This window comes from Egretta garzetta, unplaced genomic scaffold, assembly GCF_000687185.1.
Source record: "Egretta garzetta isolate BGI_Z169 unplaced genomic scaffold, ASM68718v1 scaffold100, whole genome shotgun sequence".
In the NCBI taxonomy this organism is placed as follows: domain Eukaryota; kingdom Metazoa; phylum Chordata; class Aves; order Pelecaniformes; family Ardeidae; genus Egretta; species Egretta garzetta.
In genome coordinates, this window is record NW_009258265.1 from 1,883,812 (window position 1) to 1,885,332 (window position 1,521).

General features: G+C 66.3%; 1 protein-coding gene across 1 annotated transcript in view; it reads left to right on the top strand.

Moving 5' to 3' along the window:
• The first annotated feature begins 768 nt into the window (after positions 1-768).
• The window catches only part of LOC104135093 (signal transducer and activator of transcription 5B-like), a 6,554-nt gene continuing 5,801 nt past the window's right edge, over positions 769-1,521 (top strand). Inside the window, exons 1-2 of the mRNA XM_035903509.1 lie at positions 769-1,272; positions 1,426-1,521. Coding sequence (XP_035759402.1) covers positions 1,145-1,272; positions 1,426-1,521 — 224 coding nt within the window. The 5' untranslated portion in view covers positions 769-1,144. The remainder of the gene's footprint in view (positions 1,273-1,425) is intronic.

Here is a 1,521-nt window from a genome sequence, read left to right on the forward strand (position 1 = left end):
CCCCTGTCTGCGCCCCTGCCCGTGGGACGGCACTGGCTGCTTTTGGAGCCCCAGGAATTTCTGAGGCTGAACAGAGCAATTTGGGACGGGAGGGAGGTGCAGCCCCCAGCTCCCTCTGCTTGTCACCGGCCAGTGCACAAACCAGATCCCCGACCCGGCCGCCTGGCCTTGGGACACAGCTCAAAGCCTTGCACCCCTGCCCAGCACCTCCACACAATACAAAATCCCAGGTGGTTTGGATGGGAGTGTGTGTAAATGCTATTTATTGCTGCATCCTTGGCTTGTAGGGGCCCCAGGTCCCCCAGGCCCTTCCTCATCGCTCACCATCGCGTTGCCCTCAAAGACTCGACCGCCGGTTGTTTTTCCAGGCCCCACCAAGCTGCAGATATAACTGCAGCAGGGGACGCTCTGGCTTTTTATGGGTGCTGTCCCTGGCCGTCCTTGCTCCCCGCCTGCTGCGGCTGCCCTGTGTGAGCTGGGGTGCTGGAGCCATGGGGGGGTGGGATCCGGCAGTGCTCCTGCACGGAGCCAGAGCTGCCCCAAAACTTGCTTTGAGAAGCTTTGCCCTCTGGCCAGCGTCTCCTCCGTGGTGCTGGTGCACAGGGCACGCAGTGGCCACGGGACTGGGGACCCACTGGGGGCTGTGGTGCCGCGTGGGCTCTCGGGGCCAGGGCTGCTGCTGCCCCTCTGCCTGCTGGCACTGCCAGGGTGTGGGCAGGAGCTGGGGCGAGTGCGGGGGGGCCTCTGCTCTGCATCACCCTGGATTTCTTGCCAGCCCTTCCCCCGGCCCCGTTTCCTCATTTGCGTGGCCAGCGACGTCTGCGATCCCACGCTGCAGCAAGGGGAAATGATTACCATGTGGAGAGGCGACGCAGAGGCACGTTCATGGCCCCGGATCCCCCCAAGGCGCTTCCTAGAAAAGAGGGGGTGACTCAGCCAGGGTCCCCTGCCTCCGCAGGCCCCTTCCTTCGGCGGCTCTGGCAGCACCGGAGAACCCGGAGGCTCCCGCAAAGGGCTTCAGGAACCCGGAGGCTCCTGCAAAGGGCGTGCGGGGGTGGCCAGGGCCAGACCCCCACCCGTGGCACAGCACCCATCCCGGCCGCGGTGACCTGACGGGCCCCGTCTCCCTGGCAGGAGGTGAGCCATGGCGGTGTGGATCCAGGCGCAGCAGCTCCAAGGCGAAGCCCTGCGGCAGATGCAGGCGCTCTACGGGCAGCACTTTCCCATCGAGGTGCGGCACTACCTGTCGCAGTGGATCGAGAGCCAGGCATGGTAGGTCAGCGGGGTTCCCATCCCCGTGCGGGGATGCTGGGCTCGGCAGCGCCTGCCCCCTGGGGTGCTGGGGGGGTGCCCCCCTCTGCTGGGGAGCCCCTGTGCAGGGCTGGGGGCTGCCCTGATGGCCACTACTCTGCCCCACGCGCGCAGGGACTCCATCGACCTCGACAACCCCCAGGAGAACGTGAAGGCGACTCAGCTGCTGGAAGGGCTTTTCCAGGAGCTGCAGAAGAAGGCGGACCACCA